We start from the raw sequence: 19,141 nt of genomic DNA, 5'->3' as shown, positions 1-19,141 counted from the left end.
AAGGCGTCACGAGCAGGCACCGCCTTTGCGGCGTTGTCTCGCGACTCTCTGGAAAGCGCATGCGCATAGGTCGGCCCTGTCGGATTTTTTTTTTTTTTTTTCCGAGCCGTCTTCTGGAAGGTGGTGCGCCTGCGCAGCCAACGCCCCGCATTGTCTTGGGCTTGTTGCGCAGTTTTTATTCCGCGGCGAGGTGTGCGCATGCGCCCCAGCGGAACGGTGAGCGCGTGCGCATGGATCACCACCACCACCCCGCCCTTTTCAACCTACAACTCTTAATTTTTCCGGCTTCGTTTTCTGTCCGACGCACCACGGAGGGATCGAGTTATCCAGACGGCTTCGGAGAAAAAAAAAAAAAAAAGGCGAAGCCGAGACCGTTGACAGCGGTGGTGACGTGGTAAAAGATGGCGGCCGCCAAGGCCACGCTCGTTTGTCGAGTCACCGCGCATGCGCAGACGTAACCGTACCACAAGATGGCGGCGTCCAGGGGCCTCGTGCTGCTGCGAACGGCCGCGTGCAACCTGCCCTGGCTGGCTCCGCTCAGGAGGCTCTTCTGGGCTCAGGTGAGGAGCGGGGCTGCGGGGGCCGGCGGGGGCCACTTGCTGTGATGTCACCGCCTGGCCCGTGGTGACGTCATCGTGTACAGGAAATGCCTTCTGTGAGGTCAACTCATGGCGCTACCGGGATGCAGTGTGACGTCAGCGTTGCCAGTCACCAGCCTCACCTGCCTTGACGTCATCGTCCCAAGGGGCCAGCTGGTATCATGGCTGCCATACTGTGAGATCATCACACCCCTAAAGTGGCAATGTGACATCATGGCTACCATATTGTGAGGTCACATCATGGGGTGCCAATGTGACATCATGGCTACCATATTGTGAGGTCACATCGTGGGGTGCCAATGTGACATCATGGCTACCATATTGTGAGGTCACATCATGGGGTGCCAATGTGACATCATGGCTACCATATTGTGAGGTCACATCGTGGGGTGCCAATGTGACATCATGGCTCCATATTGTGAGGTCACATCATGGGGTGGCAATGTGACATCATGGCTACCATATTGTGAGGTCACATCGTGGGGTGCCAATGTGACATCGTGGCTCCATATTGTGAGGTCACATCGTGGGGTGCCAATGTGACATCGTGGCTCCATATTGTGAGGTCACATCGTGGGGTGCCAATGTGACATCGTGGCTCCATATTGTGAGGTCACATCGTGGGGTGCCAATGTGACATCATGGCTACCATATTGTGAGGTCACATCATGGGGTGCCAATGTAACATCGTGGCTCCATATTGTGAGGTCACATCGTGGGGTGCCAATGTGACATCGTGGCTACCATATTGTGAGGTCACATCATGGGGTGGCAATGTGACATCATGGCTCCATATTGTGAGGTCACCTTACAGGGCGGCAATGTGACATCATGACTACTGTGCTGTGAAATGATCACACCACAGGGGTGGTAGTGTGACAGTCTGGCTGCTGTGCAGGACCGGATTAAGGCATAGGCTAGCCAGGCAGCTGTCCGGAGCGCCAACCTATGGGAGGCGCCTGATGGTAGCTGGAAGGGGCGTGTAGCGGGCTGCAGCAGCTCCCAGCGGCCACCCGAGATGGGGGCCACGTTAACCCCTGCAGCACCGGCCAGCAGCGCCCTTTCCCCCACGGTTGCAGGGCCCTGCAGAGCCAAACTCGGACCGCCCCGTGCAGCCCCGAACTGCGCGCCAGCGGCGGAAGCTGTGGTGGGCCGGGCACGTGCGTCCTGCCGCCGCCAACTCCGCACGCCCTCCCCTACATGCCGGGCGGGGGCGGGGCCACGCATGCGCCCTCCCCCAACCCAGGGCGCAATTAAACTGTCTGCCTGGGTGCCGGAATGGCTCGGTCTGGTCCTGCCGCTGTGCTGTGTCATCTCGCCATGAGGCGGCAGTGTGACATGGCTGCTGTGCTCCTCTTGTGCTGTGTGGCATAGGGGAACACGAAATGACGTGTCCTTGTCCTGCTGCGACTCCACGAAGGCCAATTAGGCCGCATGGGCGATGTGACACGAGTCACTCTGCAATGATATCGGCGGTAGGCCTGTGAATCCCGCTGCTACTTCAGCATAACACAATGTGGTTGTCCCATGCTGAGCTAACCTGCCAACTAGCTAAATTGAGATGGCAGTGGGATATGAATAGAACCCTGTATCCCCATATGTATCCACAAAAATGAGTCACCGATACCTGCAGATTTGGATACCCGCAGATATCCACAGATTTGTGGGGCTCCAAATATTTCATTCCCCTGGCGTGGTGGTATTCTCTTGTGTAGTATCACTGTGTCAGGTGGGAACTCAGCTCTCTGCTTTGGGAGCCTGCAGACTTTTTACCTCTGAGGCACTAGCCCGCTGCACCTTCCTGCAGTGTCTTGCAATTCTGGACTGGACAGCTGCAGACAGCACATCTGCTTGTTTTAACTCTGGCTTTTTTTTTTCTTCTCAGAAGAAACTCGGAAATTACATGCAAAAAATATTGTTAAAGCCACTTTCTAAAAAGAGCATGCTAGGGCTCTCCAACCCCTTTTTCCCTCAAGGATAAAATCTTTCACACTTGCTTGCTCTGCTGTTTCATCAGAGAGTGGCGGTGGGTTCCATTGAAATGCAGCCTTCTCTGGGTGAAGTGCAGTGATGAACCACACTGCACAGCAGAGAAAGAGAGTTCAACCAAGACCACTGTCCCAAGAGCACTGGGACAAAGTTCAAGCAGTGCAATTTGCAGTAACTGCATCTCAGCATTGGTGAAGTGTTCTTTATGGGGTGTCTCGGGGCAGCTGCTGCTCTGCTGGCTCACCCCAGAGGTGGCTGCATTTCTGTGATGATAGAAATGTAGCCGTGTTAGTCTGGTGTAGCTGAAACAAAAGACAGGACTGTGTAGCACTTTAAAGACTAAGAAGATGGTTTAATAGGTGATGAGCTTTCGTGGGCCAGACCACTTGCTCAGATCAAAAGGTTTGATCTGAGGAAGTGGGTCTGGCCCAAGAAAGCTCATCACCTAATAAACCATCTTGTTAGTCTTTAAAGTGCTACATAGTCCTGTCTTTTGTTTCTGAGATGAGTGAGTGATTGTACTGTCTACCATGTAGTGTTGCTGTTTGGCTGTTCCCCAGCTGTGGTTGCATTTCAATGATGGATGATGGATGAGTGATTTCTTCCATGCAGCTGTTCCCTAGCTGCCCCAGCTCCAGAGGTGGCTGCATTTCATTGATCCTTATCTAATATTTTAGAAACGGTGGGGACAGCCACTCACTGGGATTATCTGATTTTTTTTTTCCCCTCTTCTTTCTTGACTCGGCCTTTCTTAGACTGCTCCTGCTGCCTCTCTCCTGCGGCTCCAGCACCCGCTGCTCCGGGTGTTCAGCACAGAGGCAGACCCAGCCACGCCGGCAGAGCCAGTTGCCTTTGACACCGAATCACGCTTTAAGGAGAAACCCTGGGAGTATCTGGAGACAGAAGGTATCCAGCCAAGAATTGTGAAGAGGTTGATGCTGGGTTTTGGAACCTGCTGCTTCACAGGCTGGCACAGGGGGGCATCCTTGTGAAGGGCTTTGGAAGTGCTCTAGGGCAGTGTTTCTCAATCTTTTTTTAATTAAGTACCCATTAAAAAAAAAAAAGTACCTCCAGTACCTATAGTTTTCAGGCGCACAAATTTTTTTCTACCATCGCAACACGTTTGTTTAAACAGCTTAATTGTAGCCAGGTGGGTGATGACATTTTGGGGTGTAAAAAGTACAAAAATAATAAAGTACTGTAAAACTTAAAACAGAAATTTAGTTTTCTCCAAATTTCAGTTATTGACAAACCCCCCCCCCCTCCAGGTACTCATACCACTGGTTGAGAAACACTGTTCTAGGGCCATGGTGTCCAATCAGTTCTGAAGCAGTGGCTACTGCTATAGTAAACTAGCCACACTCAACTGGCCAAATAGCCACATGTGGCTAGTGTGTTGGACACCACGGGTCTAGGGGCTAAAGTGGGGTGGGAGGCAGATCTGGGATTCTATCCCCTGCCCTGGAAGGAGAGGGGCATTTAGTATGTTAGAATTTGGTCAGGACTCCTGGGTTCTGCTTCTATCTGTTGACCAGACTCACAGTATGATCATTGGCCATACTCCTTCCTCTGTTTCCCCACATGTACAGGGCGGTCTAATGGGATAGAGGTTGCACCTCCTTAGTTCTATAAGACCCTTGGTGAGACACCTCCCCCTCTTGGGAATGGCTAACTCTTCCCCCCGCCCCCCTAGAGTACATCGAGAGATACGGCGAGAAGCCCGTCTGGTTCGGCTATCGGCGCAACCACAAGGGAGCCATCCCCCCGCAGAAGACCCGCAAGACCTGCATAGTGAGTGCAAACCCTTGGCCTATGCTGCCGGCTTGGGGCCAATGACTGGCGTGCCTGTCCTTGAGATTCAGCTGCCCCAGCTCCGGGAGACAGAGGAAGAAGCCAGTGAACTCCCAGATTCCACCCTATGGGTCTGGCATGAGCCGTAGGCTGGTCGGAGAGCTGACCACAGAGAGAGATGTTCTTGGTGTAGTATTTTGGAGTTGGGGGAAGAGGGGACGGGAGCCAGGACTGCTATCCCCTGCTCTGGGAGGGGACTAAAGTCTAGTAGTTGGGGGGGGGGCAGGAGCCAGGACTCCTGGGATCTGGCACGGGAGTAGAGTCTCTAGTGACTGGGGGGGGTGTGTCTAGAAGTTGGACAGGAGGGCAAAGCCCCCTAGTGTGGCTAGCAAGGCCAGACTAAGCAGTGGGCAAGCTGGGCAGCTGTCCAGGGTGCCAACTTATGGGGGCGCCTGATGGCAGCTGTAAGGGGTGCACAGCGTCCCTTATAGCTGCCATCAGGTGCCGTGCGCCCTGCTCCCACAGCGCCTTAACCCCCACGGCTGCGGGGCCCTGCACAGCCAGGTGCGGCCCGGCCCGGGCTGCGCGCTACCAGTGGTGGCCAGGCCGGGCTGGGCAGCGCATGCGCCATGCACCCTGGGGGCGGGCCCCGGGCTGCATACTAGCGGCCATGGCCGGGCAGCACATGTGCTGTGCGCCTGGGGCACCAAAATGGCTCAGGCCGGCCCTGGTGACTAGCCTTGGTGAGATCCATAGCAGGGCCAAAGGGATGATTTGGCGAGAGGCACAGGAAGGGAAATTGGCGGGTGATGCCAAACAGGAAAACAAAACATCCAGTGGGACGCAGAGAACTTAGATCCATGGGCAGCTAGTCCATGGACGACTGAATCATCCATAGCAGGCATCGCAAAGGGAACACAGTGGGGCGGGCTGGATTGGACTCTAGTGCTAGGCGCCGAAGATACCTGGCCACTGGAGAGGCTGCTGTGCTCTCCTCCGCTGGGTAACTTCGGACAGGTCCCTGCCCTTTTCTCCGTCAGCTGTCCCATGCGTAACATGGGGCTAAAAACAGCATCCTTCTTGGCAATGTGTTTTGTGATCTCCTGATATAGAGCCCCGAGGAGGAGCTAGGGATTAGTATAATGGCAGAGGAGAGATGCTTCAGGGCATGAGGAAGATCAGGAAGGCTGTTGTGTGGAGACAGTTCTGGGACAGCGCAGTCGGGGTTCCCCTGATCCTGCACCCCTGTAGCAGCAAGAACAGATTCTGCCAGCAGTAGAATAGCAAAATGTATTGGTCCTCCAGGATACAGCACAGCATAGACATGGTGTGTTTACAGGACTCAGGGCCAGGGTGTTTCAGACCCCTAGAGTTAGGGGTCCGTCACCCCTAGCCCTCAGCCCCAGCAACCTCAATCTGTCTCCCTCATGGTTCCAGCCCCAGCCTGCCACTGCCCCTTCACCCGAAACTTGGTGTTGGTCTCCACCTCCCTGCCTTTGTGTCTCTCCCTGGGAGCCTGAGCCTGCGTGTCTGGGTTAATATGCGTTTGGGAGAGTCAGTGAGAATCTCACATCACAGCGCAGGGGGATCCGGAGTTACAGAGGAGACAGCCCCCCGCTACACACAGTTCTGTTCCAGATCTGACCCCCGGGGTCGCTTGCACCTTCTCCTGTTGCTTCCTGCTACCAGTGACGGGATACTGGGCGAGATGGGCCCAGAGGTCTGGCCCATCATGGGCATTGCTTTGTGGCTGTAGTGGGCGGAGAGGCGGCACAGCTCTGACTGTCTCATTTGTTTGGCCAGAGAGGAAAGAAGATTGCGGGGAATCCCTGTCCCGTTTGCCGAGACCAGAAACTTCACTTGGACTACAGGGTAAGGAGCCAAGCCCAGTTCAGGAGTCCTTCTGCCCCAGTCCGCGGCCGGGCCTGTGACCTCCACCCCTTGACCTAGAGAGACAACGCGTGTGGTCTGGGCTCCCTTGACTAGCTCCACAACCCGGTACCCCCTGCTCCGTAATGCCCTTCAGTAAGGCTTGCCCTGCTTGTGTGGTTCCTTCCCCGTGCCCCTGCTCTGCCTGTATGATCCCTGTCACACCTCCCTCACGGCTCTGTGATCTCCCCCTGTCCTGCCCATATGGTACCTTCCCTCAACTTTTTGGGGAATCTAGTGTCCCCCAGTGGCTTGGTGTCCTCCCTAGCCAGCTACTTTCCCACCCGGCCCTGGCACCTGCTGCTCATAGCTTCATCTTCCCCTCTTTCGCCCTACAGAACGTGAAGCTCCTGGAACAGTTCATCTGCTCCCACACAGGCGTCACCTTCCACCCCACACATACAGGTACGTTGCTTTTCCTCCCCTGGGGGTTTAGAGTCCGCCCCAGGGACCCGCTCCTCTGGCTAGAGCAAGGGATGGGTGGGGAGCTATCTGACTAGTTTTGGGGTGGTGGGAGTACAGAGGTGGGGCAGACAAGTCCAAGAGGCAAAGGGGAGTTCATGGGGTAAAAGGGAGGGGGATGAAAGTGAATAAGAAGAGACATTTCCCATCCCCTGTGGGGCAGCCTCGCCCCTTTCAGCCTGGCCTCCAGGGAGGTGGGGACGCCCTGCCCAGCCCAGCCCAGCCTCAAAGTGAGACAGCTGCTACGTAGCAGGAGAGCTTCTGGCTCAGTTGGCTCCTCAAACTCCCCAGTCTCTTTCTCCTCTGAGACGTGCCCCTCAACCCCCTCTTTTTCCTCTGCAGGTGTCTGCATGAAGCAGTATAAACGCTTGACCCAGGCGATTGACAAAGCTCGTGACCATGGTGAGTAGGGAGCTGGCTGACACAGAATTGGAATAGCAGAGGATTGCTGGTCAGGAGTGAGGGGCACTGGCAGAGCTGTGGGGAGCCCAGAGCTGGGCTAGGAGGGGCTGTGGTTTGGGATTGTCAAAGTCAGACAGGACTCACAGATTTGTCAGACCGCTCTGTTTATTTCAGCAAAGCTCTGCTAAAATGCATCCAGAAAAATGAGAGCACCATACAAGGTTCAAACCCCTTGATTTATACAGTCAAAAGGCCAAGTTAACAGGATCAAAAGAGGGGCAAAACTTCACATTATCAGTGTGGTTAAGTATCTTCATTTCAATATCAAGCACACAGCAATCTCCTGTCTATATCTCCCTGATTATCTGGAATTGCTTTCTGCCTAACACCTAATGTTCCTTTTCCTGTTAAACTCAGGCCCATCTGGCTAGCACCTTGATCTGCATACCTACAATCAACATTAACATACTTTTCTTCTTCCTCTTAAAAGACAAACAGAATTCCTTCAACTTATTCAGTTATTACAGCACAATTCATCTTTCTCTTACAGTATAATTCTTTCTACTTTCACAGGATTGAGGGGCACTGGTGGAGCTGGAGGGGAGCCCAGCTGTATGTGTGGTGGAGGGTTGTAGATGGAGATTGTCCTGTCTTGCTAACAGCCTTTTCTCCCCCCCAAAGGGCTCCTGAGCTTCCGCATCCCCTGGGTGACACTGCAGGATGAGGACTACAGCAACCAGCACCAGGCTGTGGCCAAGACGCCCCCCGCCCCCAGCCTGCAGAGCCAGGCACCCTGGTACTCCTGGTACGAATGGCAGCAGCCACCCGAAAAGGACATCGCCAGGATCCGCAAGATTTACAAGAACTATCTGAAGGAGGAGACTGGCCCCGCTTGAAGGCCCAGGGCAGGACTGGATGGAGTGTGCTGGGGCTTGGTGTGGGGGTAGGTCACTCCTGGGGGAGCTTGAGCCTTTGGCCTGACCCCCGCAGGGATAGCTCCGCAGTGGCCCAGACCTGTCCAAGCTTTCAATGAGAAATAAACTGGACTATTCCAGGAGTGACTCACTGTAGTTACTTACCCAGTGCTAGGAATGCAGGGTTGGTCAGCTGCCCTACCCGAGTTCAGGGCCCGTTGTGCCGGGTGCTGCACTAACAGAGCAAAGGACCGTCCCTGCTCCAGCTGAGATCAGGGCCCTGTTGTGCTGGGCGCTGCACAGACACAGCGAGAAAGTGTCCTGCCTGATACCTCTTGCAAGCTGCACAGAATAGGCAGATGTAGGCTCAGCTCTGTTTTACAGAAAGGAACATGAGGCTTATAGAGGATCAAGGACTTGCCCAAAAAGTCTATTTCAGGCTTCGGAATTGACCCTGCCCCCCATCCCTTGAGTTCTCAGCTCACAGGCTCTTCTGCCATCATTGTGCTTCTTGTCCTAACCACCTCAGAGGGTAGTGATGCCTTCTTTCAGATTTCCTTTACATGCCAGGTGCTGCAGGTAGCTGGGCTCCCAGACTATGTCTAGACTACAGAGTTTTTCCGAAAAAAGTGGCCTGTACCTTCACCTGCGTCTAGACTGCTGTCACGTTCTTTGGAAATTAAATCGAAAGAATGCAGTGGGTTTTTTCAACAGCAGTAAACCTGCTTTTATGAGGAAGAATGCGGTTTTTTTAAATAACTATTTCGAAAAATACACGGGAGAGGCAGTTTTTTCGGGGGGGGGGGGGGGAGAGGCCTCCAGGAAAAACCCTGGTGGCCACTCCGTCTACACTTATCGCAGCTCTGTAGTTCTTGTCTCTAGCCCATGTCTTAAAGTTACAGGCACCCAGGACAAGCCTTGTGGCAGGAAGCCAGCCTCACAACAGAACCTTAACCGTGTGGCTCTCCCTGCCACACAAACAAGGAGCCATGACACAACCAAAAGGTCCCTGAGACCTCCCTCCCCCTTCCATGGCCATTCTAGGGAGGCATCCCAGGACCTACCCAGGGGCACAAAATGCCAGGCTCCAGCCTGGTCAGGGGTTGAGGTCCTGACACTTTTAGAGCTGTGGTCTCAGGAGGAGTCTCTGCAGTCTCTCCAGTCACGCTGTAGGAATGCGGACATTTATGGCCATATTGCCAACGGTCTGGCTAAGAGAGGCCACCACCCCTGCACCTTGGATCAAGTGAGGAAGAAGGTGAAAGAATTGCGGCGGGGTTATGCCAGGGCCCGTGAGCGCAGCTCCTACTTCAGGGATATGTCCCTTTGATGGCTCCTCCAGAGCTCAGGAATCCAAAGGCAGAAAGCCAGCTACGATGGTGTCCAGGTCTCCCAGGCGGATGATCCTGTGCAGCAGCTCTGAGTTGATGGCCGTCACCACCAACAGAAGGAGACATAAAAACACAGAATTAGAGGGGGTGTCTGAACCTTTGGGAGGTGCCTGCCATCTTCCCCCCCCCCCCCACAAGACCCCAGGGCTATGTCTACACTTGCGGCTTCTTGTGCGAGTAATATGCAAATGAGGCTAAGCGTGGAATATCGCCGAGCCTCATTTGCATACCTAATGAGCCACCATTTTTTTTCAGCAGAGGCTCTTGCTCAAGAAGGAGCATCTATACTGCCCCTTCTTGCGCAAGAAAACCCCTCTCGCGCCATGCCGTTCTTCCTGAAAAGTAATAGGTGGAACCGCATTGCACAAGAGGGTTTTTCTTGCGCAAGAAGGGGCAGTGTAGATGCTCCTCCTTGCGCAAGAGCCTCTTCTGAAAAAAATGGTGGCTCATTAGGTATGCAAATGAGGCTCGGCGATATTCCACGCTTAGCCTCATTTGCATATTACTCGCACAAGAAGCCGCGAGTGTAGCCATAGCCCAGGAGCAGGGCTGAGTGAGGCCAGGAGACGCTCCCACTCCACCCTGCATCCCCCCTGCCCTTTCCTGATGTGCCTTACCTCTATCAAGACCTCCCCATGCCAAACTGGTGTCCTACTGAGCAGTAGCTGTCAGGGTGGTGAGCTTCCACAGGGCAATAGCAACCCGCTTCTCCAGGGGGATGGCGGGCTGCAAGTGGGGGTCCTGTCATTGGAGAGCAGGGGTGAGCCAAGCACATAGCTCCAGGAATGTGGCCTTCTGCATGTGGAAGTTTCAGCCACTACTGGTTGTCTGTCTGCTCCAGGACGAGCCGGTCCCACCAGTCAGGTGTCCAGCCTCCAAAATCGCCTCTCCACTAGGAAGTTCGGTGGTAAGGGCTTTGGTCCTGCACCCAAGGCTGCAGGTCTGAGTCCAGATGCACCAGGAGCATCATGAGAGTGTCATGGAGGTGCAGCAGAATTTGCAGCATGGCAGTGTGGGGCCATTGTCTGTCCAGGAGCAGCTCCAGCTCTATGCCAAAAAAATAAATAAAAATACCAGAAAAACCCAACACAAAACCAAACTGCTGTGGCGTGCAAGAAAGCTGGGTAACCAGAGCATGCACTGCAGAAGCTTTGGTGTCCCTCTGAGAGGTAGGCAAGCCAACAGCAGAAGCAGAGAAACAGCTGGCTGGGGGGTGGAAGGGTCCCTTTAAGCATGCGTCTCTGCAAGCCTCATGCAGCAGCACCCAGAAGTAAATGCTGCCCCTATGCCCTGCCAGAAGTGGTTCTGGGTATCCTTTTTGCAAGAGAGTGTCCAGGCAGTCTGGATGCTCTCTTTCAAAAAAACGGATCACTTTTTTGATCTGCTTTTTGTAGTCTGGACATTCTGTTTTGAAAGAAGCTTAAAAAGCTTTTTTTGAAAGAATCATGCAGTCTAGACATACCCCCAGACACCACAGTGATAGCAGTAGTATGAAATGGAAGACAGGTCCATCAATGGTGTGAAAGTAAAAAGAGTTATGCTGTAATAATTGAATAAGTTGAAGGAATGCTGTTTGTCTCTGAAGCAAAATGCAGGACAATGTAGCACTTTAAAGACTAACAAGATGGTTTATTAGATGATGAGCTTTCGTGGGCCAGACCCACTTCCTCAGATCAAATAGTGGAAGAAAGTAGTCACAACCATATATACCAAAGGATACAATTTAAAAAAATGAACAAATATGAAAAGGACAAATCACATTGCAGAACAGAAGGAGGATGCGGGGGGGTGGGAAGGGGGAGGAAGGAAGGTAAGTGTCTGTGAATTGCTGATATTAAAGGTAGGGAGAGTGGGATGTTTGTGAGTTAATGGTATTACAGGTGATAATTGGGGAAACTGTCTTGATAATGGGTGAGAAAGTTCAAAGACTTGTTAAGTCCCTGGTGGTAAGTGTCGAATTTTAACATGAATGACAGTTCAGAGGATTCCCTTTCAAGTGCAGATGTAAAAGGTCTTTGTAGCAGAATGCAGGTGGCTAAGTCATTTAGAGAGTGTCCTTTCTGGTTAAAGTGGCAAGAAACTGTTTTCTCTTTGTGATCTTGTCTAATATCTGTTTTGTGGGCATTAATCCTTTGGCGAAGTGTCTGAGATGTTTGTCCAATGTACATAGCAGACGGACACTTTCGGCACATGATAGCGTAGATTATATTTCTGGATGCGCAGGAATATGTGTTCTTGATCTTATAACTCACTTGGTTAGGTCCAATAATGGTATCAGCAGAATGAATATGTGGACAAAGCTGGCAACGGGGTTTGTTGCAAGGGAAGGTACCAGGGTTGGTATTAGTGTGGTATGTCCTGTGGTGGTTGGTAAGAATCATCTTGAGGTTAGGTGGTTGTCTATAGGAGACTATGGGTCTGTCTCCCAGAGCCTCTTTGAGTATGGTATCCTGTTCCAATATAGGCTGTAGTTTCTTGATAATGTGTTGGACAGGTTTAAGTTGGGGGTTGTAGGTGATGACAAGTGGTGTTCTATTGTTGGTTTTCTTGGGTCTGTCTTGAAGTAGATGGTTTCTAGGTATTCGTCTGGCTCTTTCAATTTGCTTTTTTGTTTCTCTGGGTGGGTAGTTGAGATTTATAAATGCTTGGTAGAGATCCTGAAGCTTCTGGTCTCTGTCAGTGGGGTTAGAGCAGATGCGGTTGTATCGAAGGGCTTGGCTATAGACGATGGATCGTGTGGTGTGTTCTGGATGGGAGCTGGATGCATGTAGGTAACTGTATGAGTCAGTGGGTTTTCTGTAGAGAGTGGTGTCTAATTTTCCATTGTTGATTTGTACGGTGGTGTCCAGGAAGTGGATCTCTCGTGTAGAATGGTCCAGGCTGAGGTTGATGGTGGGGTGTAGGTTGTTGAAATCTCTGTGGAATATCTCCAGTGTTTCTTGGCCATGTGTCCAGATCATAAAGATGTCATCGATGTACCGTAGGTAGAGGAGGGGTGAAAGGGGACGGGAGTTGAGGAAACGTTGTTCTAGGTCAGCCATAAAGATGTTAGCATACTGTGGGGCCATGCGTGTACCCATGGCTGTGCCGCTGATCTGGAGGTATAAGTTGTTCTCAAACCGGAAATAATTGTGGGTGAGAACAAAGTTACATAGGTCTGCTATCAGGTTGGCAGTAGTGTCCTCTGGGATAGTGTTTCTAATTGCTTGTAATCCGTCTTCATGTGGGATGTTGGTATATAGAGCTTCTACATCCATGGTGGCAAGGATGGTATTATTGGGGAGGTTATCGATGTTTTGTAATTTCCTTAGGAAGTCAGTAGTGTCTCGGAGATAGCTGGGGGTATTGGTTACGAAGGGTTTGAGAAGAGTGTCTACATAGCTGGATAGACCAGTAGTGAGCGTGCCAATACCAGAGATGATGGGACGTCCGGGGTGCCCAGGTTTATGGATCTTGGGAAGTAGATAGAACAATCCTGGTCGGGGGTCAGAAGGTGATTCTGTGAGGATTTGTTCCCGAGTAGCTGTGGGGAGGCTTTTAAGGAGACAGTGTAGTTTCTTTTGGTAGTCCAAGGTGGGATCAGAGGGGAGAGGTTTGTAAAATGTGGTGTTCGAGAGTTGTCTGGTTGCCTCCTGGTTATAGTCGGCCTTATTCATAATGACCACAGCACCCCCTTTGTCAGCTGGTTTGATTACAATGTCCAGGTTGTTTTTGAGACTCTGGATGGCATGGTGTTCAGCGCGGCTAAGATTGTGTGTCGCTTGTTGTCGTTTGTGAATAATGTCAGTCTGTGCGTTGTTGCGGAAGCTGTGTATATAGAAATCCAGATTGTAATTCCGACCGTCAGGGGGAGTCCATATAGAATTATTTTTCCTTTGGTGTTGGTAGGGGGGATCTGGTAGATCAGATTGATGTTCAGTGGTGGTTTGGAAATATTCTCGGAGACGGAGGCGGCGAAAAAAAGCCTCAAGGTCACCACAAAATTGTATCCAGTTTGTGGGGGACGTGGGGCAGAAAGAGAGACCCCGGGACAAGACAGACTCTTCTGCTGGATTGAGTTTGTAGCTGGAGAGGTTAACAATATTATTCGGTGGGTTGAGGCAGTTGCTGTTGTAGCCAGTGGTATGGAGCAGGTTAGAAAATTTATTGTCTTTTCTTTGTTGTAGGGAATAGAAGTGTGTATAGTAGATTTCTTGTCTGGTGGAACAAAAGTCTTGCAAGGTGTCAGTCGGTGTGGATGTTTGTCTTGAGATGAGACGATCTAAGTTAGAAATGTCATTCTTGAAAACCATCAAGAATGACATTTCTAACTTAGATCGTCTCATCTCAAGACAAACATCCACACCGACTGACACCTTGCAAGACTTTTGTTCCACCAGACAAGAAATCTACTATACACACTTCTATTCCCTACAACAAAGAAAAGACAATAAATTTTCTAACCTGCTCCATACCACTGGCTACAACAGCAACTGCCTCAACCCACCGAATAATATTGTTAACCTCTCCAGCTACAAACTCAATCCAGCAGAAGAGTCTGTCTTGTCCCGGGGTCTCTCTTTCTGCCCCACGTCCCCCACAAACTGGATACAATTTTGTGGTGACCTTGAGGCTTTTTTTCGCCGCCTCCGTCTCCGAGAATATTTCCAAACCACCACTGAACATCAATCTGATCTACCAGATCCCCCCTACCAACACCAAAGGAAAAATAATTCTATATGGACTCCCCCTGACGGTCGGAATTACAATCTGGATTTCTATATACACAGCTTCCGCAACAACGCACAGACTGACATTATTCACAAACGACAACAAGCGACACACAATCTTAGCCGCGCTGAACACCATGCCATCCAGAGTCTCAAAAACAACCTGGACATTGTAATCAAACCAGCTGACAAAGGGGGTGCTGTGGTCATTATGAATAAGGCCGACTATAACCAGGAGGCAACCAGACAACTCTCGAACACCACATTTTACAAACCTCTCCCCTCTGATCCCACCTTGGACTACCAAAAGAAACTACACTGTCTCCTTAAAAGCCTCCCCACAGCTACTCGGGAACAAATCCTCACAGAATCACCTTCTGACCCCCGACCAGGATTGTTCTATCTACTTCCCAAGATCCATAAACCTGGGCACCCCGGACGTCCCATCATCTCTGGTATTGGCACGCTCACTACTGGTCTATCCAGCTATGTAGACACTCTTCTCAAACCCTTCGTAACCAATACCCCCAGCTATCTCCGAGACACTACTGACTTCCTAAGGAAATTACAAAACATCGATAACCTCCCCAATAATACCATCCTTGCCACCATGGATGTAGAAGCTCTATATACCAACATCCCACATGAAGACGGATTACAAGCAATTAGAAACACTATCCCAGAGGACACTACTGCCAACCTGATAGCAGACCTATGTAACTTTGTTCTCACCCACAATTATTTCCGGTTTGAGAACAACTTATACCTCCAGATCAGCGGCACAGCCATGGGTACACGCATGGCCCCACAGTATGCTAACATCTTTATGGCTGACCTAGAACAACGTTTCCTCAACTCCCGTCCCCTTTCACCCCTCCTCTACCTACGGTACATCGATGACATCTTTATGATCTGGACACATGGCCAAGAAACACTGGAGATATTCCACAGAGATTTCAACAACCTACACCCCACCATCAACCTCAGCCTGGACCATTCTACACGAGAGATCCACTTCCTGGACACCACCGTACAAATCAACAATGGAAAATTAGACACCACTCTCTACAGAAAACCCACTGACTCATACAGTTACCTACATGCATCCAGCTCCCATCCAGAACACACCACACGATCCATCGTCTATAGCCAAGCCCTTCGATACAACCGCATCTGCTCTAACCCCACTGACAGAGACCAGAAGCTTCAGGATCTCTACCAAGCATTTATAAATCTCAACTACCCACCCAGAGAAACAAAAAAGCAAATTGAAAGAGCCAGACGAATACCTAGAAACCATCTACTTCAAGACAGACCCAAGAAAACCAACAATAGAACACCACTTGTCATCACCTACAACCCCCAACTTAAACCTGTCCAACACATTATCAAGAAACTACAGCCTATATTGGAACAGGATACCATACTCAAAGAGGCTCTGGGAGACAGACCCATAGTCTCCTATAGACAACCACCTAACCTCAAGATGATTCTTACCAACCACCACAGGACATACCACACTAATACCAACCCTGGTACCTTCCCTTGCAACAAACCCCGTTGCCAGCTTTGTCCACATATTCATTCTGCTGATACCATTATTGGACCTAACCAAGTGAGTTATAAGATCAAGAACACATATTCCTGCGCATCCAGAAATATAATCTACGCTATCATGTGCCGAAAGTGTCCGTCTGCTATGTACATTGGACAAACATCTCAGACACTTCGCCAAAGGATTAATGCCCACAAAACAGATATTAGACAAGATCACAAAGAGAAAACAGTTTCTTGCCACTTTAACCAGAAAGGACACTCTCTAAATGACTTAGCCACCTGCATTCTGCTACAAAGACCTTTTACATCTGCACTTGAAAGGGAATCCTCTGAACTGTCATTCATGTTAAAATTCGACACTTACCACCAGGGACTTAACAAGTCTTTGAACTTTCTCACCCATTATCAAGACAGTTTCCCCAATTATCACCTGTAATACCATTAACTCACAAACATCCCACTCTCCCTACCTTTAATATCAGCAATTCACAGACACTTACCTTCCTTCCTCCCCCTTCCCACCCCCCCGCATCCTCCTTCTGTTCTGCAATGTGATTTGTCCTTTTCATATTTGTTCATTTTTTTAAATTGTATCCTTTGGTATATATGGTTGTGACTACTTTCTTCCACTATTTGATCTGAGGAAGTGGGTCTGGCCCACGAAAGCTCATCATCTAATAAACCATCTTGTTAGTCTTTAAAGTGCTACATTGTCCTGCATTTTGCTTCAACTACCCCAGACTAACACGGCTACATTTCTATCTCTGTTTGTCTCTGAACAGGAAGAAGAAAAGTATGTTAATGTTGTTTGTAGGTATGCAAATCAGAGTGCTAGCCAGGTGGGCCTGAGTTAATAGCAAAAAAGAACATTAGGTGTTAGGGAGAAAGCAATTGAGATAACCAGGGAGATATGGACAGGAGATTGCTGTGTGCTTGATGTGGAAATGAAGATACTTGACTAGCCTCACACTAATCATGTGAAGTTTTGCCCCTCTTTTAATCCTGTTAACTTGGCTTTCTTTTGACTGTATAAATCAAGGAATTTGAACCTTGTGGGGTACTCACATATTCTGGGTGCATTTAGCAGAGCAGCTTTGCTAATAAACAGAGCGGTCTGACAAATCTGTGAGTCCTGTCTGACTTTGACAATGGCTATTAGCTTGGAGGGATATGAATGGTAACCGTACCGTCCATTTGTCAGAGGTTGGGATGGATTATTTGATGATTCCCTGTTCTTTTCATTCCCTCTGCGGCACCTGGCATTGGCTATTGTTGGAAGAACCTTTGGTCTGACCCACTATGGCCATTCTTATAAAATAGGAGTGGATCAGACTCCTGAGGGGGCAGGGAGGGCTTACAGAGGCTCCCGTTCTGTGGTACTTGAGCTGCCTCTTGCCGCCTGGTCTGGGAGTGTGTCCTCTGCAAGGAGGGGGACCATGCTGTGATACTCCCCTTGCCTTGGTCACTGCTGCATAGCCTTAAGTGGAGGAGGGGACAGGAGGTCTCTTCCCCATCCCCAACCACTCTGGGTGACAGGAAGTGTCCCCCTCTTTAATTAAGGTGGGCTGTAATCCTATTCCATATCCCTCCCACTTTCTGGTGACTGGGGATCAATCCAAAGGTAGGGGGTAGAGGGTCTCAGCCTTGAAGGGGGTCACCTATAATAAATGTGTGGGATTTGGAGGGGTCTGTTATTGGAGGACCAGTTTTATTATGAGGGAAATAGACCAAAGTGTCCCTTTCAATGTGAGACTAAGAGCCAGACTAAATGTGTCCCATAGTTTGTGGGGGTGTCAGACTGTTAAGTAAAGCAGCTGTCTTATATGATGGAATTAGATTGTAAGGGGCTTATTTAATGGAGGGTGGCAGACTGGGAGGGGGCTTTCAGTAAGGGACACTCCTTATGATTCACTATAATGAAAGAGCCGCTGTCTTAGGGTGTCCTGTATAATGGAGGGGGGATCAGATTAGAGGGGTTCTTATGGAATGAGCAGGAAGGCAGACTGAAGGGGGGCAGTCCATGGGGGCAGCTTTAGAGGGTGATGAGGCTGTGGGTGATCCCCAATATTTGGGGGCTCTAATTGGGGAGGACCTGGATTTGGGGGGACAGCTCTTGGGACCTTACATCCTGGGGCAGAAATGCTAAGCACCTCTAACCCAGCATGGCCTGGGACTGGAGGGGCGAGGGAAACTTTTTACTCTTTGTGAGCAGTGGCAGGGAGGATGGGCACTCGTTACCCATCATGCCCTGGGGCAAGGGGCAGGTATTTGTGCATCATGCCTTGGGGCAGGAGGTAGCCAGTTAGCCAGCGTGCCCTGGGGCCCTCACTACCCCTCATGCTCTGGGATAGAGCGCAGCTATTACCCATCATGCCCTGGGTCAGGAGCCCTGCCATTACCCATCATGCCCTGCAGCTGGAGGTATGATGGGCACCATTACCCATCATGCCCTGGGGCAAGCATAGGGGGCACCTATTACCCAGCATGCCCTGGGGTAGGATTGATGGGAACTCATTACCCATCATGCCCTGGGTCAAGAGCCCCGCCATTACCCATCATGCCCTGGGGAAGGACTGAGGGGCACGCGTTACCCATCATGCCCTGGGTCAGGAGCCCCGCCATTACCCATCATGCCCTGGGTCAGGAGTCCCGCCATTACCCATCATGCCCTGGGTCAGGAGCCCCGCCATTACCCATCATGCCCTGGGGCAGGACTGAGGGGCACCGCATTACCCATCATGCCCTGGGTCAGGAGCCCCGCCATTACCCATCATGCCCTGGGGCAGGACTGAGGGGCACCGCGTTACCCATCATGCCCTGGGTCAGGAGCCCTGCCATTACCCATCATGCCCTGGGGCAGGACTGAGGGGCACGCGTTACCCATCATGCCCTGGGTCAGGAGCCCCGCCATTACCCATCATGCCCTGGGTCAGGAGCCCTGCCATTACCCATCATGCCCTGGGGCAGGACTGAGGGGCACGCGTTACCCATCATGCCCTGGGTCAAGAGCCCCGCCATTACCCATCATGCCCTGGGGCAAGGCTGAGGGACCCCTATTACCCATCATGCCCTGGGGCAGGACTGAGGGGCACGCGTTACCCATCATGCCCTGGGTCAAGAGCCCCGCCATTACCCATCATGCCCTGGGGCAAGGCTGAGGGACCCCTATTACCCATCATGCCCTGGGGCAAGGCTGAGGGGCCCCTATTACCCATCATGCCCTGGGGCAAGGCTGAGGGGCCCCTATTACCCATCATGCCCTGGGGGCAGAGGTGAGACGCGCCCGTGGCCCAGTGCGGAGGGGGCGGGGCAAGTTCACGGCCGTGGTTGCTAGGGAGCGGCCCGGTTGCTAGGGGCGGGCCGGTTGCTAGGGAAGCGGGGCGCCGCTAGGGGGCGGG

General features: G+C 51.4%; 1 protein-coding gene across 1 annotated transcript; it reads left to right on the top strand.

Annotated features, from left to right (window-relative positions):
- The first annotated feature begins 276 nt into the window (after positions 1 to 276).
- On the top strand, positions 277 to 8,229 carry MRPS18B (mitochondrial ribosomal protein S18B). Its single transcript, XM_075913805.2, has 7 exons — positions 277 to 560; positions 3,344 to 3,494; positions 4,282 to 4,379; positions 6,183 to 6,251; positions 6,647 to 6,713; positions 7,113 to 7,172; positions 7,854 to 8,229. Exons 1-7 carry the CDS (start codon positions 471 to 473, stop codon positions 8,066 to 8,068), a joined length of 750 nt encoding a protein of 249 aa, XP_075769920.2. The 5' UTR covers positions 277 to 470; the 3' UTR covers positions 8,069 to 8,229.
- Positions 8,230 to 19,141: the final 10,912 nt, after the last annotated feature.

The sequence above is a fragment of the Pelodiscus sinensis genome, chromosome 19 (genome assembly GCF_052426305.1).
Source record: "Pelodiscus sinensis isolate ZL-2025 chromosome 19, ASM5242630v1, whole genome shotgun sequence".
Classification (NCBI taxonomy): domain Eukaryota; kingdom Metazoa; phylum Chordata; order Testudines; family Trionychidae; genus Pelodiscus; species Pelodiscus sinensis.
Note: the sequence above shows the minus strand (reverse complement) of the source record. Positions and strands in the feature narration are given on the sequence as shown.